Source organism: Kazachstania africana, chromosome 1 (assembly GCF_000304475.1).
Source record: "Kazachstania africana CBS 2517 chromosome 1, complete genome".
In the NCBI taxonomy this organism is placed as follows: Eukaryota; Fungi; Ascomycota; class Saccharomycetes; order Saccharomycetales; family Saccharomycetaceae; genus Kazachstania; species Kazachstania africana.
In genome coordinates, this window is record NC_018940.1 from 485,201 (window position 1) to 511,064 (window position 25,864).

General features: G+C 34.4%; 10 protein-coding genes and 1 non-coding gene across 11 annotated transcripts; 6 read left to right on the forward strand and 5 right to left on the reverse strand.

The window, feature by feature from the left end:
* Window positions 1–98: 98 nt before the first annotated feature.
* ARA2 (D-arabinose 1-dehydrogenase (NAD(P)(+)) ARA2) lies at window positions 99–1,088 on the reverse strand (the record flags this gene model as incomplete). The annotated part of the gene is made up of 1 exon (XM_003954758.1): window positions 99–1,088. The coding sequence occupies one exon, from the start codon at window positions 1,086–1,088 to the stop codon at window positions 99–101; it is 990 nt and encodes a 329-aa protein (XP_003954807.1).
* An 893-nt stretch (window positions 1,089–1,981) lies between these two features.
* Window positions 1,982–2,479, forward strand: KAFR0A02350 (uncharacterized protein; the record flags this gene model as incomplete). Its single annotated transcript, XM_003954759.1, has 1 exon — window positions 1,982–2,479. The coding sequence occupies one exon, from the start codon at window positions 1,982–1,984 to the stop codon at window positions 2,477–2,479; it is 498 nt and encodes a 165-aa protein (XP_003954808.1).
* Window positions 2,480–2,920: 441 nt separating this feature from the next.
* On the forward strand, window positions 2,921–2,992 carry KAFR0Atrna3Q. The gene has a single exon. It is a non-coding gene; the product is annotated as a tRNA-Gln (tRNA).
* Window positions 2,993–3,201: 209 nt separating this feature from the next.
* Window positions 3,202–3,912, forward strand: GRX3 (monothiol glutaredoxin GRX3; the record flags this gene model as incomplete). Its single annotated transcript, XM_003954760.1, has 1 exon — window positions 3,202–3,912. The coding sequence occupies one exon, from the start codon at window positions 3,202–3,204 to the stop codon at window positions 3,910–3,912; it is 711 nt and encodes a 236-aa protein (XP_003954809.1).
* Window positions 3,913–4,684: 772 nt separating this feature from the next.
* MSH6 (mismatch repair ATPase MSH6) lies at window positions 4,685–8,305 on the forward strand (the record flags this gene model as incomplete). Its single annotated transcript, XM_003954761.1, has 1 exon — window positions 4,685–8,305. The coding sequence occupies one exon, from the start codon at window positions 4,685–4,687 to the stop codon at window positions 8,303–8,305; it is 3,621 nt and encodes a 1,206-aa protein (XP_003954810.1).
* A 185-nt stretch (window positions 8,306–8,490) lies between these two features.
* GIS1 (histone demethylase GIS1) lies at window positions 8,491–11,193 on the reverse strand (the record flags this gene model as incomplete). Its single annotated transcript, XM_003954762.1, has 1 exon — window positions 8,491–11,193. The coding sequence occupies one exon, from the start codon at window positions 11,191–11,193 to the stop codon at window positions 8,491–8,493; it is 2,703 nt and encodes a 900-aa protein (XP_003954811.1).
* Window positions 11,194–12,542: 1,349 nt separating this feature from the next.
* On the forward strand, window positions 12,543–13,808 carry KAFR0A02390 (uncharacterized protein; the record flags this gene model as incomplete). The annotated part of the gene is made up of 1 exon (XM_003954763.1): window positions 12,543–13,808. One exon carries the CDS (start codon window positions 12,543–12,545, stop codon window positions 13,806–13,808), a length of 1,266 nt encoding a protein of 421 aa, XP_003954812.1.
* Window positions 13,809–13,906: 98 nt separating this feature from the next.
* KAFR0A02400 (uncharacterized protein) lies at window positions 13,907–15,295 on the reverse strand (the record flags this gene model as incomplete). The annotated part of the gene is made up of 1 exon (XM_003954764.1): window positions 13,907–15,295. One exon carries the CDS (start codon window positions 15,293–15,295, stop codon window positions 13,907–13,909), a length of 1,389 nt encoding a protein of 462 aa, XP_003954813.1.
* Window positions 15,296–16,431: 1,136 nt separating this feature from the next.
* Window positions 16,432–21,120, reverse strand: DNF2 (aminophospholipid-translocating P4-type ATPase DNF2; the record flags this gene model as incomplete). The annotated part of the gene is made up of 1 exon (XM_003954765.1): window positions 16,432–21,120. One exon carries the CDS (start codon window positions 21,118–21,120, stop codon window positions 16,432–16,434), a length of 4,689 nt encoding a protein of 1,562 aa, XP_003954814.1.
* A 566-nt stretch (window positions 21,121–21,686) lies between these two features.
* On the reverse strand, window positions 21,687–22,130 carry UBC13 (E2 ubiquitin-conjugating protein UBC13; the record flags this gene model as incomplete). The annotated part of the gene is made up of 1 exon (XM_003954766.1): window positions 21,687–22,130. The coding sequence occupies one exon, from the start codon at window positions 22,128–22,130 to the stop codon at window positions 21,687–21,689; it is 444 nt and encodes a 147-aa protein (XP_003954815.1).
* Window positions 22,131–23,431: 1,301 nt separating this feature from the next.
* Window positions 23,432–25,255, forward strand: RLI1 (Fe-S cluster-binding ribosome biosynthesis protein; the record flags this gene model as incomplete). The annotated part of the gene is made up of 1 exon (XM_003954767.1): window positions 23,432–25,255. The coding sequence occupies one exon, from the start codon at window positions 23,432–23,434 to the stop codon at window positions 25,253–25,255; it is 1,824 nt and encodes a 607-aa protein (XP_003954816.1).
* Window positions 25,256–25,864: the final 609 nt, after the last annotated feature.

Here is a 25,864-nt window from a genome sequence, read left to right on the forward strand (position 1 = left end):
CTCGTTCTCACCTTTTAATTTATATACTATATGCAACGATTTAGCGATGTAAGAGTGAGAAGAAAAAACGTTGGATCTCGAGATAATATTTATTTCATTTATATATCTGTAAATTCTGGATGGGCTATACCAGAATCCCACGTCTCGTTAAAATGATCTTGTAATATCTCTTGCTGAATATGTCTCACTATTCTTTCATCCTCGTTGTTCAACTCATCGCCTTTGATGAGTAGCATATTTTCTAATATACGTTCTAATTCCTCCACTTTACTCACTCCAATTACAGTGGGACCCTTATTGATCCAGTTCGTAAATGCATACCGAATGGCGAGATCTGACAATCTTATACCTTCTTGATCACGACAATATTCCACCACTTTCTCAATCGCTTGGCGTAATTCAGACGAGCATGGATGGAATGATCTAGTTTCTTCTTCTCTCAACAGCGACATGCTTAGTATTGAAGCATTGGAAATCATCCGGATTCCACAATCATTTTTAAACCGATGATAATACATATCCAACGTATTATTTTGTAAATTCATATTACAATATGATAATACACAATCTAGTGGTCCGATATCTCTTGATTCCTTACAATATTTCGACACTTCGTAAAGAAATTTGACGGGATATCCAGAAATTCCAACCCTCTTGATAAATCCTTCTTTTTTCAAAATCATCAACTCTTTAATAGCACCTGTAATATCGTTTAAAGTTTGGAATTCAACATCATGGAGGTAAACCAAATCAAGATACTTTTCAGTCTCATCTGGACACCATCCCAGTAATCGTTCAATCGATCTTTTGACACTAAATCGGATATGTTCGGGACTATAATTAAACTCATTCTCTGTAATTCTTCCAGCTTTAGTGCATATCTGAAATGTACTTCTTCTAGGTTTAATCTTAGCAAGAGCTTCTCCAACTAATATTTCACTTGGTCCATAATATGGGGACGTATCAATTACATTAATCCCATCACCAAAAGCTTTCTTCATGATTTCTACCACGGGTAAACTCTCCGGTACATCATTATACTGTGTATTGAACGTTGCACATCCTAATATTATCTTGCAATCTTCCATTTTGATTTCCTATGCGTATTCTATTTCTCTATAGCCTTCACGTTTAAGTTTATATACTATTCCAAATTCTTCTTATATGGGTTAAATGTGTCTCTCCCCCTGGGTTCATCTTAAATCGAGAAAAGAAATGGTTATATAGTATTGTGTTTGTGTCAATTTACCACATTCTAACTCTCACAAGTATTGATTCAAGGGATGGCTATATCATATATTTATAAATAATTCTAGGCATCATTGGGAGAGCAGACCTAGATATATTACAATGTGCGGAAAATAGACGCTATAAAGTCAAACGTCAGCTGATACAAGTTGAGTCAAAGCCATAAGTTGTCACACTACGATAAATGATTTTAATATCCGATTTCCAATAACGATGATACATTCTTCACCCTTTTAATGGATATTCATGACAGTCGCGGCGTCTTGCGTCGCGGTGTTTCTCCAAGAATACCGTTTATTCGTGCCGGTCATCATAATGACTTTCAATCGCATAAAGGAGATGACTTGCATTGCTCCCGTGCCGGAAGTATGGTTTGGCTCTGAGAATGGGATAGACTCGTTGTTTGTATTTCTTCTGAATGATGCCATTTGATGTAGGGCTTTCGAGAAGAGTGAGAAGCGCAACATGGTACGTCTGAACAACTTGTCTAATGTAAATTCCCTTCGAAGTGCATTTCTAGAAGTAATATTGTTTTAGAATTTGTTAGCACTGGGCTTGCTTCAGTGTCTGCCATTTTCTTATGCTTATAAAAAGTGTTATATATATCAGCCTGATAACATAAAGTTTTTAATCGGCCATCCAGAGCATTGTAATGGCTTCTCTAAGAGACTTGTTCACATAAATGGGAAGACAAAAGATATAGTGGCTTTATGAAAACAATACGGTAATTTCTATGTTACTAAATGGTATATATTGTAGGTATAACTGTAAGAAAGGCCCATATAAGGGTTCAGATGCTATCAATACCCACATTTACGATGCAATATTACTTCAAAAGCTACATAAGAATATGGCGAATAAAACATGTCAAATCACAAAACAATCTCTAATACTGAAAGACAGTGCATGGAAAATTATGAAGGCACGGGCAGATCATCAATGTTGCCTTATTGTTGAGATTGTGCTTACTATTACATATAAGTTCATAAGATATTGGTTGATTTCGACATTTATTGTGCAGCCAATGACCCAGATCCCCAGCTTGAAAAATAACGGATTCTACTCATGTGAATTTACACTTTTAAGTTCATTTCAGTGGAGTACTTCTCAATACTGCCGAGCCCAATTGTTCATGATTATTAGAGAAGTTTCTTCAACTCTGCAACTGAAACATTCAGTTTCCAATTTAGCAACAAACGATCTTGTTAAATATTACCGTACTTTAGATTAAAGACCCTTGGTCTTAGATTGCCAGATAAAGTTCTCCTACCTACGTAACAACTTTGGCAGGTACTCACATACTGTTGATCAAACTTTCATAATATTATGGAAAACTGTAACTAATAGATCATTTGCAAATGATCTTATTTTGACTAGAATATATTGCTAATTGTCTTCTCAAATTGTCCGATAGTTCGTATCCAGTGTCTTAACAACGAATTAGTTACTTGTACAGTTCTGCGAGATATGTAACGAAAAAAACGTATATTATATGTTAGTACCAGCAATAGTAAATTTTTAAATTAGGGTACCTTTATTTTACATCTATATGTAGCAATTATGGTATGTTATGTTTCTCATAATTTGGGAAGCTGTTGCATTGTGGCCGTTGGAATTCAGAACTGCAAGACTTCGCTGGCTTTATTTTTATTAAATTAATAGTAGAATTAGCGGTTCTATAGTGTAGTGGTCATCACTGTCGGTTTTGATCCGACCAACCCCGGTTCGAATCCGGGTAGGACCTCTTTTGTATTTTTTTTACTTAATTTTTCTTTTTTTCAAATTAAAAATAAAAAATTCTTAATTTGTAAGCTGCAGCAATTGCGAGTGAAATTGTAAAATAGCGCATCCACAGCTTAAAGTATAAGTACTGTAAGAATAAACATTACTCAAGTTAATTATCATTGAATTTCATTTGTGAATATTGTTATAAGCATAGATCAGGCAAAAAAAATGGCAGTTATCGAAGTTGAAAGTCAAGACGAATTCACACTATTGACGACCAAAGAGTCTGGTGAGCATTTAATAACACTTTACTTCCACACAAGTTGGGCGGAACCATGTAGGCAAATGAATGAAATATATAAAGCTGTCAGTGAGGAGCCTTCAAATAAAGATATAGTTTTCCTTTCCATTGATGCCGACTCAAATGCAGAAATTTCTGAGTTATTTGATGTCAATGCTGTTCCATATTTTGTGTTAATTCAAAATGGTAGTATCTTAAAAGAGCAATCTGGTGCTGATCCTAAAGATTTTATCAACACCTTAGAAGAGTGTAAGAAATTTATTTCGAATCAGCAAGCTAAAGATGAGGACGGTTTAGAAGAGGAAGATGAGGAGGCAGAGACCGAAGAAGAAATAGCTGACAGATTGTCAAAACTTGTCAAGGCTGCGCCAGTCATGCTATTCATGAAAGGTAACCCATCAGAACCAAAATGTGGGTTTTCTAGACAGATTGTAGGTATATTAAGAGAACATCAAGTTAGATTTGGATTTTTCGATATTTTGAAGGATGACGCTATTAGACAAAGTATGAAGAAATTTTCCGATTGGCCTACTTTCCCTCAGCTATATATAAATGGTGAATTCCAAGGTGGTTTGGATATCATTAAAGAATCGTTGGAGGAAGATCCTGAATTTTTCCAACATGCGCTTCAAGCGTAGATCCATTAAGATATTTTTGTATTGCATATATCTTAGACACTATCTATTAAAGCTTTGATATAATTGTATAACTAGGAAAATGAAATGCCCTTTTTCTGTGTTGCCTTGATTAATCATTTTTGTTTCCCTTCGTAATTCATTATTTGAACGAATTTAGCTTAGAAACGAATGACCTCTAAGTACTAAACTATAAAATATCTTCAAACCTCAGACGACATAAGATATTTCTTTTTTACGATATGGCTGTTTTGCTAATCGCTGAAGTTCTTGTAATTTATATAAGATTGAGGGAGCACATATCGATCAAATCAGAAATGCAGGTAAACGGCTTCCAATTCAAAAATAAAACGTCCAATCTTTTCAACATAGGAATCTTGCTATGCTATATATATTTCTATATACGTTGTCTGATGGTTTGTTAAAGCATTTTGAATGGGCAATTCTTCTAAATCTCGTAGAGGTATTATCAAATAAGCTAATCGATTGTTCTCTTTAAGCCTGTCGGTCTTTTTTCCGATGAGATGCTAAAATGAGTGAACGCGTCATATGAAATAGAAACGCGTCAATTAGAAAGAATGCAATTTTGATTGTAAATATTTTTCTTCTTACTATTTTATACATTATCACTATTGATAAATTTCGACAGCCTTTGTTCTGCATAGTTCTAATACTTCCGCATCTCAAGACATTAGGGGCTTGCGTTTAGTAGAGGCTGAAGATACATTTTACATTCATTTACTGCCCAGGTAACTTGAATAACCCTTTTTTAATCATGGCCCCATCAACTCCAAAAACTTCAAGAATCTTGAAGGCTAAAGACGGCAACACTTCATCACAGAAGAAGATGAAACAGTCAAGCTTATTGTCCTTCTTTTCCAAACAGGGTACAACCGCTGCTACTCCAACCAAGAAAGCAGTATCAAAAATCAAAGGTGAAAAAGCATCCTCCCAACCGATTCAGTCTCAATCACCTAGTGTACTTTCAAATACTACTGCAGTATCAGATAGTAAAAATACTTCTGACACATCTTTTGTTAGTAACGACAAAAATCCTGTTCCTGACATTAATACTTTAAATGCACGTAAAAACTCCATCCATGGAAACACAGACTCCAGTATAGGCGATATTTCTACATCCACTGTCGGCAATACCTCAAAACGAAATAAGAGAAATGTCAGTTATGCTGAAGACAGTGATGATGACGATGAACTGCTAAACGATCTGTCTTTTCGTAAAAGCAAAAGAGCTAAAAGATTGCAAGATGACGAGGATGATGAAGACGAATATATTCCAAATAAGGACGAGAAAAATGAGGCGGACGATGATTTCATTAACGATGATTTAGACAGTGATGATGACTTGATGCAATTTGCAGCAACAAGCGAAAGAAAACCAAAATTAAAAACATTTACACCCCCACCTGCAAAGAAAAAATACTCACCGCCAAAGCCTCAAATAAAATCAAAACAAAATAAATTTACAAAACAAAATGAGGAGAGGTATCAATGGTTAGTTAATGAAACGGATGCGCAAGGCCGTCCACCAACTGATCCAGAATATGACCCAAGAACTTTGCACATTCCCTCTTCAGCATGGAACAAGTTCACGCCATTTGAAAGACAATATTGGGAAATAAAGTCTAAAATGTGGGATTGTGTTGTCTTCTTTAAGAAGGGTAAGTTCTTTGAATTATATGAGAAGGATGCGTTATTGGGTAACTCCTTATTTGATCTTAAATTAGCAGGTAATGGTAGAGCTAATATGCAGCTAGCGGGTATCCCAGAAATGTCCTTTGAATATTGGGCTTCTCAGTTTATTCAACATGGTTACAAAGTCGCGAAAGTTGACCAAAGGGAATCTATGCTAGCCAAAGAAATGAGAGAAGGATCTAAAGGTATTGTTAAAAGAGAACTGGAATGCGTACTCACATCCGGTACTTTAACCGATGGAGATATGCTGCACTCCGATCTGGCGACTTATTGTCTTGCAGTTAGAGAAGAATCTGGCGATTTTTATAATTCTTTTGATGACTCTACTGTTAATCATCCTGATAAGATATTCGGTATTTCATTTATTGATACTGCTACCGGTGAATTACAAATGTTGGAATTTGAAGATGATAATGAATGCTCAAAATTAGATACCATTATGTCACAGATAAGACCCAAAGAGATTATCATCGAAAAGAATAACTTGAGCAACTTAGCAAATAAAATTGTAAAGTTTAATTCAGCTGCAAATGCAATTTTCAACAATGTAAAGCCAGATACTGAATTTTATAACTTTGATAGAACTTATGATGAGCTTATTTCAGATAACGCAAAATATTTCGAGGATTATTCAAAATGGCCCAAAATTTTAAAAGAATATTACGAAGCAAAAAGGCGTGCTGGATTTAGTGCCTTTGGTGGTTTACTCTACTATTTAAAGTGGCTAAAATTGGATGGAAGCCTGATCTCTATGGGGAATATTAAGGAATATAACCCAATAAAATCTCAAAACTCATTAATCTTAGACGGTGTAACTTTGCAAAACCTTGAAATCTTTGGGAACTCTTGTGATGGTACAGAAAAGGGCACCCTATTTAAATTATTGAATAGAGCCATTACACCAATGGGTAAGAGAATGATGAGGACGTGGTTAATGCATCCCTTGCTACAAAAGAATGACATTGAAAAAAGATTGGATAGTGTTGATATTTTGATGTCTGATGCAGAATTAAGAGATAAGTTAGAAGTTGCCTTTTCCAAACTGCCTGACCTGGAAAGAATGTTGGCAAGAATACATTCCAGTACAATCAAGGTAAAAGATTTTGTCAAAGTTATTCAAGGCTTTGAAGATATATGTGATTTACTCAAGACAATATCCAAAACTGAATTAGAGGGAGCTTTAAAGCAATACATCAGTCAGGTTCCATCTTCTTTATATGATGATGTGGAAAATTGGACAAATGTCTTCGATAGATATAAAGCATCAGAAGAAGGCATTATAATACCACATAGGGGGATTGAAGCAGATTTTGATAAGTCATTGGATGATATAAAGGAATTAGAAAATGAATTAGATATCATATTGAATGAATACAGAAAAAAATTCAAATGCTCCAGTATCAATTATAAAGATTCTGGTAAAGAAATATATACAATCGAAGTTCCTACTATGATAGTGAAATCAATTCCATCTAATTGGATTCAAATGGGTGCAAACAAATCTACAAAGAGATACTATTCAGATGAAGTTAAGATTTTAGCAAGAGCAATGGCAGAGGCTCGCGAGTCGCATAAGATCTTGGAAGAGGATCTTAAAAACAGGTTATGTAAGAAATTTGACAAAGGCTTTAACACTAGTTGGATGCCAACCATTCATGCAATTGCAAGTGTAGACTGTTTAATAGCCTTAACCAGGACTTCAGAATGTTTAGGCTCACCATCATGCAGACCAGAATTTGTGGACGAACTTGATGCAAAGACGGGAGATAAATTGAATGGTTTTTTGAAATTTAAATCATTAAGACATCCTTTTTTCAATATGGGTTCCACCACTGTAAAAGAATTTATTCCAAATGATATAGAATTAGGTAAGGACGTTGCTCAATTTGGGTTACTAACAGGTGCTAATGCAGCAGGTAAATCTACAGTTCTAAGAATGACATGTGTTGCGGTAATAATGGCACAAATGGGCTGCTATCTTCCTTGTGAAAGTGCAATTTTAACACCAGTTGACAGGATTATGACACGTCTAGGTGCTAATGATAATATTATGCAGGGAAAATCTACATTCTATGTTGAACTAGCTGAGACAAAGAAGATTTTAGATATGGCTACAAATAGATCATTATTGGTATTGGACGAATTAGGTAGAGGTGGTTCATCTAGTGATGGGTTTGCCATTGCTGAGAGTGTACTACATCATGTAGCCACACATGTACAAAGCTTAGGCTTTTTCGCTACACATTATGGTACTTTAGGATCTAGTTTTAAAGAGCATCCACAAGTAAGACCTTTGAGAATGAGTATTATTGTTGATGAAGAGACAAGAAACGTTACATTTTTGTATAAGTTAGAGGATGGAGAGAGTGAAGGGTCATTTGGTATGCATGTTGCCTCAATGTGTGGGATTCCTAAATCTATTGTTGACAATGCGCAAGTTGCTGCTGACAATTTAGAACATACTTCAAGGTTAGTGAAGGAGAGAGAGTTGGCGACGAGTGGCATTGATGGTGAATTCAATAGTATACCACTTGGGTTACAGAGTGACATTGTTAGATTAGTTTATGGTGATGGGTTGACTAATGGTAAGAAAGGTTGTGGTGAAGGCGTACTTGTTTATGATTCAAATGTCAGACGTAATGTATTGAAAAATATTTTCCAAATTATTGAAGGATTACAGTAGAAAATTTGATTGGCGAACTTTTTAAATATGTAAATATGGTAAATTGATAAATGTATAAAGAGAATATTTTTATGAAATAATAATAATACATTAAATTGCTATAATTAAATAAGTCTTGTTACAAAAAAAAAAAAAATAGAAGAAAATAGAAAAGTAATAGTAATAATAATAAAAATAATGATTGATCATATTACTTCAGTGACATTTTGCATTTCTTCAGTACAAGGGATCTTTTTATTTAGATGCTGTAAGACATGATCTCTTCTTTTAAAACGTTTACCACATTTGGGACAAGGATGTGGTTTTTCACCTGAATGAACAGATTTTTTATGTCTTGTTAAATGATGGCCAGATGAAAATTTACGTTTACATTCCTGACACATATAAGTTTTACCTTTTTCTGATATTATAATCTCTTCGGGACTAAATTTTGAATGATTTGCTGTCATTCCATTATTTAATCTGCGAGGCTGAGTTGATTTGATATTTGTCGTTGCATTATGTGATTCTAATTTTGGTCTCTTAGCCAATGGAGAAAATGATGGAGAAATACTGAAGGAATTGAAAGTTTCGGGATTCAATGCAGAAGATGGAGGCTGATTCATTGAATTATACATTAATGGTTGATTTAAACCTAATGGTGATCTAAAATCATTCATAAATGGTAAAGTATTGTGGTTATTATTAGTATTGATCGTATTATTATTATTATTATTATTATTATTATTATTAGCATTATTGTTATTATTATTTGTAGAATTATTAATAAGATTATTCGGACTTTTTGAATTTTCTCTTGAAATATTTAATGCCATTAAATTTGATGTTTTTTTCAATAGCGGCAAATTTGTAATATTACTTGGTGTCAATGAACCTGCGAGTACATTGTTATTGTTACTGTTTGAAATTATTGAATAGGATAGTGGATTTGGAGAAAATATTGATAAATTATTACTATTATTAGTATTATGGATATTATTATGCGTCATTAAAGGAATATTATTGAGATTTGGAATTCCATCGTTTGTTGTAGTATTATTACCATTATTATTATTAATAATTTTACCTAAAGGAGAAGGATTTAATGGTGGTAAATTGAAATGAGGTGTTGAAGCACCACTATTCGCCATTGAAGCTAAACTGAAAGCCAACATATTTTCTTCATCATCTAATAAAGTATTTGACGGTAGATTACTTGGTAATTCTAATGAAGTTGGATTTGTAGTTGTAATGTTACTACTACTAAAATGATTATTATCTTTATTACTTTCAATACTACTGTTATTGTTGTTGTTGTAATTTATTGGAGCTAATTGTGGAGTTGATAATTTTCTTTTCAATTTAAAATTTGAATCATTCAATGAAGAAGGTTCTAAAGTAGTTGAGAAATCCATTAATTTTGTTAAAGTTGGAGAAGATAATCTACTTAAGGTTTGGGTCATGCTTAAATATTGATGAGGAGGAAAATTATTAGTAGTATTATTATCAGTTTGTAGTTTGGTTAAATTTAATAAATTATCAACTTTTGAATCTTCAAAATGCTCGTCCACATTATTATTATTAGTATTATTATTAGTATTATTATTAGTATTATTATTATTATTAGTATTATTATTAGTATTATTATTATTATTATTATTATTATTATTATTATTATTATTATTATTATTATTATTATTATTATTATTTAATAGTTTTGGTTTATCAAAAAATTGCGTAGTATAATCTAATGTAAAACCCTCAATATTATTATTAGTGTCATTATTATTATTAGTATTATTATTACAAATGCATGAAGGTACAATTGGTAAAGTATTTTGAAAGTCAAAATTTGGTTCAAAAGTAACTGATTCACTAATATTATAATCATAATCAAATGATGAATAACAACTTGATGCAAATGTTACTATAAATTCTAATTGATTTTGAGTAATTTTTTCAAAATTGATATCATTTTCTATTAAAATTGATGGAGATACCATAATTTTTTTATGTTCAAAAAATGCAGGACAATTATTTGAATCATTAATAAAATTATTAGTTAAAAAATTCGAAAATTTTAAAATATCATTATTTGAAATAATGTACCATTGCTTTGGAGCACCAGTATGAAGGAAATTAACTGAGAAATTATCATTTTTTTCAAATTTCCATGGATAAGATGATTTCCATAAACCACCAAATAAACTATGATTACAATTAATTGAAAAACTTTGAAAACGGGATAAATTCCATAATTTTAAATTAATTGGGAAAATAGTATCAATATTTGAATGACCCAATAAAATATTGTTTGAAGTGGATAAATCTGACCAAAATTTTGATTCCAGATTATTTTTAAAAGTTGTATTATTAAATTTCGCAGAATCATTTAAATTATGATTAATTTTCCAATTTTTGTAATTGATTGTATTATCTATTGAATCTTTTTCGATTAAAGAAATTGCTTCGTCATCATCATTGTTATTATTATTATTATTATTATTATTATTATTATTATTATTATTATTATTAGTAGTAGTAGTAGTAGTAGTAGCAGTAGTAGTAGTAGTAGTAGTAGTAGTAGTAGTAGTAGTAGTAGCAGAAGTAGTTAAATTTTTCCAATCATTAATGTTGAACGACCTACCAGTATTATTATTATTTTCAACAATATGAATTCCATTAGCACTAGTAAAAACCGATTGACTAATAATTTGTGAATTATTACTATTATTGTTACTATTCAAAATAATATCATTTTGATATAATTCATCAAGCCATTTTTTTGGCGGAATTATTTTACAAACTCCGCAAGGTATTGATTTGAATGATAATGATTTTAAATAATTTGGAACATTCTTAAAATCTTCATAAGATGGACTGAAGACTGGTACAGAGTCGTTAGTCATCTTTAGTAGCAGCAGTACCTTGATTTGTTATTATCTTTATGCTCTATAAGGTAACTTTTCTTGAAAAGGGCTTACTAATAGGAAGATGAGAGAGAAGTAGTAATAGTAGTAGAGTAAGCAGTACTTTATTTGACACAAAAAAAAAGATGACGAAAAAGGTAGTACTGATTAATAGTATTTGGCTTGTAATGGATAATGTCAGTTGATATTATGTGTCTGATACTTTGTTAGTCTTTATAATCCGCAGTATTTATACTCTTTAAATTGATGGAACCCAAACAGTGATCAAAATATTCTCCTTCGATTTGAAAAAAAGCAGCAATAAAAATTGGAGTCAATAACTGTCGTTGAATTCTTTCTAAATATGAGTATGACGGATTTCAAATCAACCCGTTTAAGACAAAATGGTAATAGTAGTGATAGTATATATATATATATATATGTATGAATATATGTGATATAAATTTTATTACGGTTCAATTTATGGATATTACATACTAAAAATATATATAAATTTTTAAGGGATACCCTCTGCGGAAGCACTCATTGACATTTATTAATTAATAGCCAATACTATCGGCAGTGGCAATACAACACTGTCCATACTAAAAGTCCATGCGGATGCGTTACGCTCTTTTCACCAGAATTGACAGAATCCAGACGGGGGGGAGCCAAGCCAAAAATCGATGGCTCATCATGAGAGCATTTTTGCGGTAAGAGGAAGGCGTGTGTCAAAATCGTCTATTATTGGTGATTGCATCGTTTGCCTGAGAAGACATCACAGCAATGTGAGTTGACAGTCAGCTGACGCTTGCGAAGAAGTCCCTGCAGCAGCGGCAGCGGCAGGAGTCCAAGAGGTGTGTGCTGATGCTGACTTTGGATCCGGCCATCGGCACTGCAGCGGTCTCTTCACTTGGCAATGTCCGAACACGACGCAGGGCTTTCTCCGTAAATTTTACTTTTTTTTTTTTCTTTTTCTCTTGAAATTCCGCGAAATGTGAGGAGACTCTCTCCAGGGAATTCTCCGCGTATGGCTTCGGAGGGGAAGGGATGGTGCCAATAAACAATGGAAACAATGGCAGCCATCCGACAGAAGCGGGAAGCTCAAACGGAGCCGTCTCCCGGAGAAAGTTAGGGTTCCCCGATGGAGGGGAGGAAGCCCTAGTCATGTGACTAGGGCTCAGCTTTTTTTTATAATTTAGGTCTTACCGGCCGTTCCTGATTTCTTTTTACAGCTATTTACCTATAGCCACATCATCGATCGTCTTATTAGATTGTAATCGGAACATCGAACGATATATATTTACTCGACGCAATAACACTCCAAAACCCACTTCCCTCCCCCATACATGTCTATAAATTTATCCGACGATGAAGAACATTTGTGTTCATATCTAAGAGATTTTATTAGAGACTTAAAACAATTTCATTGGGTTAAAATTTGGATCACCGGTGGTTGGGTAAGAGATAAATTATTAGGTTACAATCCACATGATATAGATATCGTTGTCATTGGTCTCACGGGACCAGATTTCATGAATCATTTAAAAAAATACCATTCTTTACATTACAATCAATATTTACCATCTCATATAATAAAGGCAAATTCAGAAAAAGGCAAAGCTTATGATATTGCTGCAACTAAATTATTTGATATTACCCTGGATTTCACTGGGATACCGCTCACTACTGAATTCGGTGATTCCATATCTCCTCGTGCCGCCATTCTTCAAGACGTATATTCAAGAGATTTAACGATAAATACTCTATATTACAATATTTTCAATGGTAAAATCGAAGATTATTCAAAAGAAGGTCTTTCTGATATAGAAAACGAATTAATAGACACTGTTGCATTACCTTATGAGACATTAGCGGCCGATCCATTGAGAGTCTTAAGAATCATTAGATTTGCAACTTTCTATAGGTTTAAAATTTTACAAGAAACTTTTAAGGCAATGCAAAATTCGGATATTCATTACTTATTATCAAAAAGAGTCGCTAGAGAAAGATTTAGCAAAGAAATTGAAAAAATATTCGATGATGAAGACGTTGAAATTGGGCTTAAATTGATTCATAACGTACGTATCGAGAGTATTATCTTCGATTGGACAGGTGATGAATATTTAAAAAAATATAATATCATTAATAATCCAGACATCGGTCTTATTTCTTTCATTTATCGCCATGGTGTGTTAAGACGACATTTACGAAAAATTTATACCAAGTATAATGGATTTTTTGAATTTGCAACATATGATTTGATAGAAATGTTAACAGATAGTTTATCAAAAAGAATCTTTCTTCTTTCGATAATTCTTTATCCAATGAAAGACATCGAAATCATTGCTCATCCAAAGAAATTATACAAAAGAAATCTACCCCTCTCTGAAATGGTAGTAAAAGAAGGTTTAAAGAGGCCAGGTAAAGAAGCTAAACTTGTTTCTCAAATAGTAGATGGTCTATCAGACTCTCTGTCAACGATGTCCGAAAATTTCGATCTCGACGACCTAGAAGACTTTGAAGATCAATACATATGCCAGCACTGTACTCCTTGCGTGGACAAGATTAAAGTGTACGTAGCGGAATTTTTACTCTACATGGGCGTGAACTGAAACAGCAGCGTACTTTCTTTCTTTTTTTTGTTTGCAACAACACCAGTAGATCTGACATCATTATATATCTCAGAACTTTACGAAAAGTAATGACATTTTTAAACAAAAGAGTCTATATAAAAATTCTTAAAATTATTGTCCCCACGCGTATTACTAGTTTCACTAATGGTAGCCTTATTTACAATACTGGCCGTACCAGCAGCTGCCGCTGTGTTGCTGCCATCATCATCAATTCTATTATGTGATATTACTGAATGAGGTATTGTGCCCAATTTATGTAAAGTTATGGCAAAATTATCAAAATCAAACTGTTGACTCGCGACAGTAGTGTCATTAGGATTATCAATAAGCCCGCTGTGTATATTTGAACCATGAAAACTTATATCAAAATCATCATATAAGTTTCCTCTAGCTATAGAAATTGAGCTTTCACAGAAATTACGAGATCTCAATAATTTATCATCAAATGATTCATGCAATTCTTCAATGATCCAACTCATATCAATTCTGGAATCATGCAACAGACTTTTAGACGCTTTGTTTCGATGCAATTCTGTACTGTTTGTGTCTATAAATGTCTCATTTTTATTAATCAAATTGGGCGATTTATTTATTCTCTTCCTGGAAGTAGTATTCTTTGGAGTTTTGACATGCTTTGAAGGTAGATATTTATTCATAGAATTTGACAGTGAGTTCGTTGAATTTACACGATGAGTCGGTGACAATCTGTACCTATAAAGAGCACCGACAATGAAATTATCACTCGCGGATAATGGTGTCGTTTCACATTTCTCCATGATAGGAACAGACTTACGTTTATCAGGACTGAAAATTTTATTAAATTCAGTGATGGCATCATTTTCTATATGATTTGACATCGATTGTGAAATTGCATTAGTAGCAGTGCAGCATTTATCAAAGAATATGTTTTTCGAATTGGCAATATCGTGCTTTGCAATTGGAGTTAAAGGGGGCATCATTTTCAAATCTGCACTCTTTGATCTAGTAGTTCCTCTGGTAACTTTGACTTGTTCTGTGGAAATATCATCGAGCAAATTTATGGGAGTGAGATCAGTGGACTCATCGAGGAGGTTAACCAGTCTGGAGATTGTCTCTTGATTTGGTTTGTTCTCAATACTTCTTGGATACAGGTCGACGATTGATGATGCGGAATCCGTTAATGAAAAATCATCTTTATCTTCTACCGTATAATTTACAAATATTCTATTTTGAGTCTTTTCCTTCGAGACCGTTACTTTCTTTTTAGTGTTTTCTCCTATGGGGGAACTACTAAAAAAATTCGATTCCTTTGATACACGAGTGTTATTATCTGAACGATTTGTAGAATTGAAGCTCTCTAGTTCTAACTTACTAGGAATAGAATTTTTATGATAATGAGGTATCTTCCATTTGGTAATTGAATCTCTCAGAGGTGATGAACGTGAACGTATCTTGGATTTATGTAGTGGCAATTGCTGCTCTGACATGAAATGGAAAAGTAAAGAAGAAGAAATCAAATTCAATAATTGAGCGTTCCTTACTTGATATATAAACTATACCTATGTATTTTCTTTTTTGGTAGTCAACAAAATGCTATATGTGTTTACTCAATAAAGTCCTTCTAAGATTGTGAACCAATACTGCCTTCTTGGAAGCGTCTTTCCTGTTGCTCAAGTTCAATTGATACAAAATTTCGTGAAATCAAAAATTAGATCAGTGGAGGGTTGAGATACGTTTCTTCGCAAGTGAGAACTCACTTCTACTATATATAATCCCGTTCTACTTATCGATTTCTGATTAGTTTATACTGCCGCTAGAAGATCTGCAACGCATGAAGAGAAGATAAAAAAATCCGAACTAGACTCAGTACCATAGGAGAGATAGGAAAGCCTTAGAAAGAGAGTTCAATCAATTGGCAAGACATTACTATCACCGTGACTCCCGAAACACAGTAGGAGATGTCTTCGGAGAAAGAGTGAAGTCACAATGGATATGTCGCTGATATATTGTGAGTAATCATAGCTGCAGTTAAACAGGTTAAGTACGGTGCCCGAACACAACTACTAGAGAAGCAGAGTGAAAGGAGAAGCCAAATAATGAAAGAGACAAAAAGCCCATTCGGCATCAGAGAGAGGCGGGGAGACAGTATGACGGATAATAATTCTCGAGAGAAAACAGCGAATAATTTCTTAGTCTAGTGCCGATTGACAAAACGGCTACGACAGCGCTTCCTCATCCTCGACATCTCCTTCTTGAACAATAATCTTAATTCCTTCAATCGACACCCCCCGTTATCCTCCTCTTTCTTGCACACATTCTTGATCTCTCAGCCTTTCCTTTTTCCACGCTCAACTTGAAAAGCCTAACCGTGAACTGCCCCGAGACAGAAGAAAGATAATTCTAATTACATTTCGTCATCCACGTTGAGTTGATCATAGAAACTAAAATTAAAATATGATTTAAGAAAACCGCTAACAAGAATGTAGGTGGATCGTGTACAATTCAGTATGTATCACTCCACTATTTTATATGTACAGTTCGTTAATTGTTTCGTCATCTATCTACCATATAATATACACTCTATAAACGAAGAAAGCTTTTTTTTTTGAAGGAAAAAAAAACGTCAGTTATTTCTTAGTAATGACTCCGCATTTGTCAAACCAGGCAAGTCTAATGAAGTCCTTGCCCTTTCCACGGAATATCTAGTATCAAGTTGGTTTTCTCGTAACATCTCATCTCGAGTTCTATCTAATGATGTCATTCCTCGTGAATAAGTGACACTTGATCTGTTATTAGTACGTTTATCAGAAATTTGCCAGTCATCTGTATGGCCTTGCTTTTCACTCATGTTAGTTTCTTGACCACTACTAGGCTTGTCCATGAAATCCAATGGTATTTCTTCTACTATAACACTTTCGTTTGAAGCATCACTTGATCCAAGTAATACATCTTGGTAATTTAAACTCTTTTCGAAAATTGTAACTTTTTTAATCTTTGGTTTATCAGGATCAGTTGGGTCATAATCCTCTGGATATTGGTCGTAATATCCACTGGACCACATTTCCCTAATAATATCAATATCATTTGGATGTAATAATTTTTGAAAATTATCATACGTGAATCTGGGCACTAAAGCGAAAAATATACCGACTATTAGTACTGCCCAAAATGAAGGTTGTCCAAATATACGTTGTGCGGCTCTGAAAAATTCAACACTTAAATAGGATAATGACCAAATACCTGTCCATCCAACGTAAATAAGCACGGACAATGCCATAAAGAAACATGTAAACCAGTCCCACCTCTTTTGTTCCATTAAAATATAAAGATTCGACGATAATACCGCAATACCTGTAACTGGAACACCCACATAATATCTATGGTCTAATCCCAAACCATTATGCGAAATGAGCGTGGTAGCTCTGTATAGACAGTAAGGGAAAAAATAACAAATTGCAGATTGGTATACACCATCAACCATGTACCATAGAAATCTTGCTTGGTTCCAATCTTTTCTTAAGATACCGGAACGGTAAAGCTGAGGAACGATTAAAGAAATTTTAGGAGCAACATCTTGATCTAATACACCAAGCATAATAGGCGGCAAAGATGTAAAAGCTAAATTATAGAAAGTTGTGTACGTCGATTCAAATAAATAGGAACCGTCAAAGTTATTGTGGATACCATACCAAAACATAGCCACTGCAAAAACAACATTCTTGTAGAAAAATTGTGGAATCATTTCGGCTAATCTCTTGTAGCACCATCTACCGTGTACTAATAGTAGTCTGGTCAAATATCTAAATTGTGCAATGGCAAAATCAGAGCACATAACCGCTTGACGACCTTCTTCACCGGCAATACCAATACCAATATCAGCTGATTGAATCATCGCAACATCATTAGACCCATCACCGATTGCTAATGTCATAACATTTAATGAGTTTTTAACCAATTTAACAACGGAAGCCTTTTGTGCTGGGGATACACGGCAACATAAAACTGCTTTACAGTTTTTACATAACAACAAAAACTTTCTACTCAACTCTTCAGTGCTTAAAGCTACCTTCAAAGCTTCACCATCAATGACAACAGCAAGCTCTCCTTCCGGTAAACCATGTTCTTTCTTGGCGTCTGCTAATTCTAGTTCTGAACCGCTCATATCGAATTTTTCACGTAAATATTTTGATAATAAGGATGAAACTACTTCTTCTTTTGTATTACCAAGATCCTTGACATCATCACCACCTGTTTTCACAACTACTAGTTCCATATCAGTGTTCAATAAATTACATGAAAACCCGATATTTATTGCTGTTTCAACTTTATCACCAGTTAGAACCCATAATTTGATACCAGCTTCTGCAAGCAGAGAGATGGATTCTGGTACACCATCTTGCAATCTATCTTCAATTGCGGTTCCACCAAGCAAAATTAATTCCCTTTCCACCAAATCTGCCACATTGTCTAATTCTTCTTCTCTATCTGTCAAAGCGGCGGCAGCAAGCTCGTATTTTTTATTCCAGCTTATATATTGTGACCATGTTAATTCCCTTTGTGCAACACATAAAGTTCTGAGACCTTCAGTGGCATATTGTTCCAAATGTAAGGCTGTCTTTTCCAATAATTTGACATCGTTGTTTTCACGATCTAGCCTGGAATAAATGACAGAGTCTGCACCTTTACAGATCAACAACGCTCTTGGCTCATCATGCTCACTCTGTGTAGGAATCTTGATAATACAACTCATTCTCTTTCTTGAGGAATTGAATTCCAAAATATTCAAAACTTCAAATTCTTTTTGAAGACCTTGAACCTCAACAATTAAGCCAGTCTTTGAAGTGCCAACGAAACTAAAACCTACATCTCTTGCCGTGGTGACTAGTGCAGCCTCATCTGGGGATTGTGCCTTTATATCTAATTTCTTAGGATTTTCTTGATTTGGTTCAATCAAAACAGAATGGCATAAGGCCAAAGCTAGCATAAAGTGCTCACAGCTTTTTTGTTGCAGTTCGCCATTTTTACCTTGCAAATCATAAGCATACTCCTTGGAAACGAATGTAATGTCTTCTGGGAAAAATTGTGAATTGTCTGATATTTTGGATAGTTCAGCAATCATTTCTTCCCTGTCAAGAGCAATTTCCTTCTTTTCACGACGAGATTCTTCTTCGACATCAGCACCTTGTCTTTTTCTTAACCCAGCTAAGGCTTCCGTATATGCACGGCCATAAGAAATACCATTAACAGTACATTTTTTGAATTCCATAACATTTTGAGTCAAAGTACCAGTTTTATCAGAAAAGATATATTCCACCTGCCCTAGATCATCACATATACTCCAAGATTTTGGGGTACAAGGATAATCCAATTTTTCATTGTAAATTAAGACGTCGAGATAAATAAAAATTGCTTGGGCTGTTTTAATGATTTCAATGGAAATATACAGAGAAATAGGAATTAACGATTGATATAAAATCAACGCAACCCAGAAAGAAATGAACCCACTCATCCCTGGAGAACCCCCAACCTCTCCAAACTCAAAAGAGTCCCTAGAAGAGGGCTCTTTGGTGTAATAAACACCATTGATAATGGCGGCAATTAAACATAGAATGAATAAAAAGACAAAATTGACCATTACTGAAAGATTTAGCTCTCTTGAAATTCTTGATTTTTTTGTCGGAGTTACCCCAGCATTTAACATAATTTTAGTCTCATCACCAGTGAAAACGACAATACCCATTGCCCACTTTGTATTTCTCAAGGTGCATCCACGAAGCAGCATGTTATTAATAGTAACAGGTTCATTTTTTGATTCGCCAGATCCCGAGTCATCCCACCTTAGATTACCTTGGTACGAATATAAGTTTGCATGGGGACCTTCACTTTCAACCCAAAATTGACTTCTTGCGATATTTTTCGAGCTTCTTATTGACGAACTACATTTTAACGCTTGACGAACCTTTAAGTTACTTTCACCATCCAAGTTTTTAGTTTCAATGTAACAAGCCCCATCGATGTCTGATGTAGATAAAAGAATCATATCAGCTGGGATTTCATCATTATTGTGAATACGAATAATATCACCCACAACCACATTCTTCCAATAATTTCTACCGAATTTGCAATCCTCTCTTGGAGGCAATGATTTGCTTAAGATACCAACATCATTAGAGTCAAAAATATTTTCATTATCAAGAGATGGACGACCATAGTCTGCAGATACTCTATAACTTTGTAGTGAATCCAATGACGAACGTGGTAGGTTTGTTCCTGCCGCCTTGAGACGTAACTCCAATCTTTTTCTGGCTTTCCTTGCTTCTCTACCAGACGAACTTAATCGTTCGCTTAGAAACTTGAAGCATTTCATTAAAAGTCTGGTATTCAATTTTTTGAATTTTCTCCATAGAGAGACATTATCTACAGCAACATTTGGGTTTTCTATACCTGTCAAGATATGTGTTTTTGTATTATTAACTTCCATATCTAGAATGGTTCTTCTCGAATCTTCAAATCCGTCCTTAACAGCAGTAAGGAAAACGATAACGACCAGGGGAACAGTAGCTAGACCAGGATTTGAGACACCGAAAATACTGAAGTACCCAAGAATAACTAATATCAGAAAAAAAATATTAGCAAGGTTATTGAATTGAAGAAAGATATTTCGAGGTAAAAAAGTCAGTGGTGTATACTTTGTAGTTCTGATTTTATTTCTTGAGTATTGCGCTATTGGCAAGCCATCTTCGTCTATCATATCGTCTGGTAAAGGCAAATTAAAATAAATGGTTCTCAGCTGATCAGCATGGTTCCTTAACATCAAAGAAGTATCATTATTATCACCACCTCTTAATTCGTCAAATGCACCTTGGAAATTCTTTTTGGCCCATTTTAAAGTCTTGGACCTACCAAAACGATCTCTTCCTTTTACTCTTTTGGTTCCTAATCTTAATCTTTTAATATGGGAACTTTCTCCATTGTAGATTTCTGTAGCAGGTTCATCACTACCGAAATCAAGATCATCAAATGTTGCTGATTTGCCCATTACTGGAGTTGGTAAAATTGAATGAGCATCATCCTCATATGATTCATCATTTGAATCTAAAACGACTTCTTCAACATCGTCACTGCTGAACTTAATTTTTGGAACAGTATTAGTTCGTTGATTTAAATTACTGTAGCTTACGTGGCTTAATTGTACGTTATTTTCGAACTGGAAGGAATCATCAAATGGAGACAATGTCTGTTCTACCTGTTGGCTAATATCACCATCTTCATCGTCTAAGGAAGATGATATCTTCTTTGGGAGATTAGACATACTTCAAAATCACTAGTCCGTCTCAGGTGGATAGTAACTTCGTATTGTGCTTTGTATTTAGTTATTTCAATGATAAATACGATGAAAGGTTTTTTTAGCTTTTTCTCGAAGTCGTTGATCTTTATTTTTTCAATTCTTAATTTTTTCCAATTACGTCTGCTGACAACCCGCGGAATCTGATAATATTCTCAATGGTAAGATGATCCCAGCCACGGAATACAGTAAATCCCCAAGCCTGAGAGAGTTGATGTTAAAGCCGTCTAAAAAAGTGATTTGAATATGGTAAGACGGGGGGTTTATCTATTCAACCTCTCTTTTTAGAGGAATATACATATATATGTGCCGTTACTATTTAGTTGAGGAACAACGTAGATTAAGAACCGATGCGGTGACGGTAGAGAAATATAGCTTGAAAAATAGTTACCCTTTTATATGCATATCTACTAAATAGTGTTGGGGGCTAAAATTGTATCATCAAATAAGTTACATAGATCATTAAAGTAAAAGCATTTTCTCTTTCTGCTTCAAGAGAAAATGTCTAGATCGATTGTTTGCATTAACACTAATTATTCCTTTTTAGCATATAAAAGTGTCCATTCACGGGCAGTATTCTTTGCACCCTCTTCATTTTTAATCCAATCTTCAGCCACGTCATTGGCCAGAGGATCATTTGGATTAGGACTAGCCAGTAATGCTTGTACTGATAGCAAGACAGTTCTGATTTGTAGTGCAGGGGACCAGTTGGTCTTCAAAATATCGAGACATATACGGCCCAATCTATCAATATTTGGGTGGTAAATCTTGGTTAAAAACCTCACTTTTGGAGCTTCCATTGGGTAATCATCTGGCAAGTATAGTTCTAGCTGAAAAATACCTTTTTCATATGGTGACTGTTCTGGACCTTCAATACTAACTTTGAAATAACGTAAGTTATCATCGTGAGGTTCGGCAGTGATGCCAGGGACTGGATCGCTGATCAATCTTTCAGTTTCCTGAGGGTTATTATGCATGTTCGTTTGTCAGTAAAAAGAAAAAAACTAATCTGTTTAATATTTAATTCCTGGAAAATCAACATACTTTTATAATTCGTTTTGGTAGGGAAGCCATATCGTTCAGAAATGCTTTATTTTGTCGAGTACTTGTATATTTCCTTCTAACTAATCGTAATCATATGAAATGTGCTTCTGGACTTACTTCTTTTTTCTTTTCACCGCTTGGATATCATGCCTTGACATTAGTCGGCCGGGTAGTGATAGTCGGCTCATGGTGGTGCCGTGTTGACGTGACAACGATGAAGTTGATAAATGGAAGTTCACTGGGAAAGAGGCTGTTAACATTCCATCCATTAAGCCCTCCTGCATTCTAGTGGATCAAACATTGGGCATTAAAAGATGTGGTGCCGTTCATAGTTTCTTGGGGTTCTTGAGTTTCAAGAATGTCCACTTCCCATATTTCTTAAAAGCTACAGATGGTTTCGTTGTCTAACATCTCAAGAACAATTCCATCGTGACTTTCATATGATATCAAGATGCATAAAAGAAGTCAAGGTTGCTCCAACAAAATCTATAGTAAAAACCTTGCTGTTGTCACTGCGGCAACGACAGTACAAAAAATATTTAAGCTTGAAATTATATATGGAGTATACCAAACTTTGCAATTATATTGTAAGAAGCACATATGCTTAATTTATTTTCATCTTCAAATATAAATGTATCAGGGAAGGGGAAGTCTTCTATTGCAATAGAGGTCGGCGGCAAGACAGTTAATACTCTTTGGGTTTCTAAAGTTGAACAAATATTATTGAAAGATTGAAACTATTCAAAACTACTTACACTCAAATATATCCTTTTAACACCAATAATTGACAAATATGTATTGAAATAAACCTGTACTTTTTTTCATTATTTTCGTTATTGCGATCTTCCCTATGGTAAGCTAGTACCTGTTATCAAAAGGGATACAGCAAAACAAGACACAAACCACTAGTATAGTCAAATGTTCCGAGAATACTTCAGTGTGGCGGCTATTATAAAATTGATGCTATTAGATATGTAGCTTTCCGACTATAGGAAGCCTTATATCAACCGTTACTAATGTACAAATCATACTCCATTTTGATTGGTTCGACATTTTTTTGTTACCCGACTGTGGGGAAAAAATTTTCCGAAAAGGACCCAGACCTCTCGATGTCCAGTGAAAAATTCTGATGCAGGCAAATAAAAGTTTTCATGGTTAAGAGCTCCATCTATTATTATTCTATATCTTCAATTGCAACTCATATAAAAAATATTAGATTACTAAGTCCGAAATAATGAGTGAAAAGAATAGTCGTATTGCCATTGTCAATCCTGACAGATGTAAGCCTAAAAAGTGTCGTCAAGAATGTAAACGTTCTTGTCCAGTTGTCAAGACAGGTAAATTATGTATTGAAGTCACTCCCACTTCAAAGATTGCCTTTATTTCAGAAGTTCTTTGTATTGGTTGTGGTATCTGTGTTAAGAAGTGTCCATTCGATGCAATTCAAATTATCAATCTTCCAACTAACTTAGAGTCCCACACAACTCATCGTTATTCTGCTAACAGTTTCAAGTTACACAGATTACCAACTCCAAGACCAGGTCAAGTTCTTGGTTTGGTCGGTACAAATGGTATCGGTAAGTCAACCGCTTTGAAAATTTTAGCTGGTAAGCAAAAACCAAATTTAGGTAGATTTGATGATCCACCTGAATGGTCCGAAATTATCAAATACTTCCGTGGTTCTGAATTACAAAACTATTTCACTAAAATGTTAGAAGATGATATCAAAGCCATTATCAAACCACAATATGTTGATAATTTACCAAGAGCTATCAAAGGTCCAGTTCAGAAAGTTGGTGAATTATTAAAATTAAGAATGGAAAAATCACCTGAAGATGTCAAGCAATACATTAAAATGTTGCAATTAGAAAATGTCTTGAAGAGAGAAGTCGAAAAATTATCCGGTGGTGAATTACAAAGATTTGCTATCGGTATGTCTTGTGTTCAAGATGCCGATGTTTACATGTTTGATGAACCATCCTCTTATTTGGATGTTAAACAACGTTTAAACGCTGCTTTGATCATTAGATCCTTATTAGCCCCAACTAAGTATGTCATTGTTGTTGAGCACGATTTGTCCGTTTTAGATTATCTTTCTGATTTCGTTTGTATCTTATATGGTGTTCCATCTGTCTATGGTGTTGTCACTTTGCCATCTTCCGTCAGAGAAGGTATCAACATTTTCTTGGAAGGTCACATTCCATCTGAAAATTTGAGATTCAGAACTGAAGCTTTACATTTCAAATTGGCAGAAGCAAGTGATGACCTAAAGAATGATGCTACTCGTGCTTATACCTATCCATCAATGAGACGTACTCAAGGTGATTTCATTTTGAATGTCGAAGCAGGTGAATTCTCTGATTCTGAAATTTTGGTTATGATGGGTGAAAATGGTACTGGTAAAACTACTTTAATCAAGTTACTAGCTGGTGCTATCCCAGCTGATGACGGTACTGAAGTTCCAAAATTAAATGTTTCCATGAAACCACAAAAAATTGCTCCAAAGTTCCCTGGTACTGTCAGACAATTATTCTTCAAGAAAATTAGAGCTCAATTCTTGAACCCACAATTCCAAACTGATGTTGTTAAACCTTTAAGAATTGATGATATCATTGATCAAGAAGTTCAACATTTATCCGGTGGTGAACTACAAAGAGTTGCCATCGTTTTAGCCTTAGGTATCCCAGCTGATATTTACTTAATTGACGAACCTTCTGCCTATTTAGATTCTGAACAACGTATTATCTGTTCTAAGGTTATTAGAAGATTTATTTTACATAACAAGAAGACTGCTTTCATTGTTGAGCACGATTTCATCATGGCCACCTATTTGGCAGACAAGGTTATTGTCTTTGATGGTACCCCATCCAAGAATGCTCGTGCCACTGCTCCAGAATCCTTACTAACTGGTTGTAACAGATTCTTGAAGAATTTAAATGTCACTTTCAGAAGAGATCCAAACTCTTTCAGACCAAGAATCAATAAATTAGATTCTCAAATGGATAAAGAACAGAAGTTATCTGGTAATTATTTCTTCTTAGACAATTCTCAAGTTTAAGCATCGAGATTGCATATGGAGACAAAGGAACAAAGTTGTGAATAAGAAGTAGACGATTGAACAAAATCTATGGTACATTGGAAAAACAATGTGTCTTATGTGATTAAAGGTTATACGGAAAAAAGTCGAGACATCAACCATCTCTTTCTTTCTTTGTTCTTCTATACTATCCTTATTCGTTTCTTCCATTTCCTTGTCTCCTTAATCTCATATTTATTTATTCCCTATTTATTATTACTTTGTAAATTAGTTCCCATATATTTAGATGTATTTTATTCTCTTAATAATAGGTATTATCATGATTACTTTGCGAATTAGTCAATTTGCTCATCTTGCTTTTCTAAGTATTACAAGTGCTAAATGTGTTTACCAGTGGTAGCACCCTGAGATCTAAACGTTCAATGTCATCTCATCTTTGGTCAAGGGTAAATCTTGTACTTGAAGGTGAGCTTCCTTTCCACGATAAAATGAAGTTCGTAAAACCTAATACAATATAGTAATCTTTATAGTAGGGAGGCTACGTGACCCAAAAACCATACATGTGAAATCAAATGCTACTTGCGCTAGCTTCTCCGAGCTACTAGGAAGGGTTCAAGTCTCTCTGGAGTC